We start from the raw sequence: 1,315 nt of genomic DNA on the forward strand, positions 1-1,315 counted from the left end.
GTGATAATAAGTCCCTCAGGCATCCTGTCAGGTCTACCTGATAGTGGATGACTAGCCTAATATTGAGGTACAAAAAAAGGATAAAAATGTACCTTTAGTAAATAAATAATAGGTAAAAGACTAACAAGGAAGAGTTAAAAGGTACATTGAGCTCATAGCTCATTTAGGAGAAAGAACATTTGAGAAACAAAGCAAAGTAAGTAAGTAACCAACCTCAGTAGGGTATTGGTAGTTCAAGTCAGGTCATAAAATTTATCACAATGTATTACTATTAAGAGAGAAATGTCATCTGTGACAAACATTCATGCTTAACAGAATAGACAACCTCGGTCATTTCCAATTTTTAGTTAAATAAAAAGATTCTTCTTCCAAAAGCAGGAAAATATCAATTTGACAGGAATTTGTGACAAACATTCATGCTTAACAGAATTAATATTTCTTGAGTAGGTAATTAAAGATCATTGGAACCTACGTAAAGCATAAAAATTTGATAAAAGGAATAAAGAAATCTCTTCTTTTATTAGACTAGTTCAAGTCGAAATTATTTGAAGAGAAGTTATTTGAAGTACCTACCTCCTTGAGCAGCGCAGGGGCAATGTCATTATTGATGAAGCCTACAGCCTTGGTTACTCCCTTGCCGTGATAGTGTGCCTTGTCGTTATCTCTCAGCTCCAAAGCTTCATAGATTCCAGTGCTGGCACCAGAGGGGACAGCAGCTCTGAACAGGCCAAGTTCTGTGGTGAGGTCAACCTGGAAACAAGAGAAATTGGTTTGGAAATAGTGAGAATTATGGAATCAACTAATATCTAACTTACTTAGGTATCCAAAGCAAATTATGCTTTGATGGGAATTTTCTCAGGTTGAATTTAAATAGTATGTACTACCTATATAGGAATTATGCTTCTCAGATGGGAAATTTATTTTTTAAAAAAGAATCAAAGTGGTACTCAAATGTGTAGTGTAGAAGGTACCATAGGTAGATGAAATAAATAATAGTGTTACAAGCCAACTGCTTATTATTTTTGGTAGGAAGGTAAGTAAGTACTTACTCTAAAAAATAAAGAAAAAAAAATCTTACCTCAACAGTTGGGTTACCACGAGAGTCAAAGATTTGACGGGCATGAATCTTGCTGATAGGCATTCTGACAGAACTGTAAAATCTTACAAAGACTTGTTTACTGGAAGAAAACACAAATTTTGAAAAATATTAGATCCCATTAAATCAGTCAAATATTAATTATTACTAAGAATTTATTGATTTTAGAAAATGATCTAAATAAAATGGGAAAATTTATCAATCATAGTGTATGAGTAA

The 1,315-nt window shown here is 33.2% G+C and overlaps 1 protein-coding gene across 1 annotated transcript; it reads right to left on the reverse strand.

The window, feature by feature from the left end:
* Positions 1 to 466: 466 nt before the first annotated feature.
* Positions 467 to 1,238, reverse strand: LOC103523285 (alpha-enolase-like). Its single transcript, XM_008488343.3, has 2 exons — positions 1,079 to 1,238; positions 467 to 750 (listed from the first exon to the last, which is right to left on the reverse strand). The coding sequence occupies exons 1-2, from the start codon at positions 1,139 to 1,141 to the stop codon at positions 526 to 528; spliced, it is 288 nt and encodes a 95-aa protein (XP_008486565.2). The 5' UTR covers positions 1,142 to 1,238; the 3' UTR covers positions 467 to 525.
* Positions 1,239 to 1,315: the final 77 nt, after the last annotated feature.

This window comes from Diaphorina citri, unplaced genomic scaffold, assembly GCF_000475195.1.
Source record: "Diaphorina citri unplaced genomic scaffold, Diaci psyllid genome assembly version 1.1 scaffold18788, whole genome shotgun sequence".
Lineage (NCBI taxonomy): Eukaryota > Metazoa > Arthropoda > Insecta > Hemiptera > Psyllidae > Diaphorina > Diaphorina citri.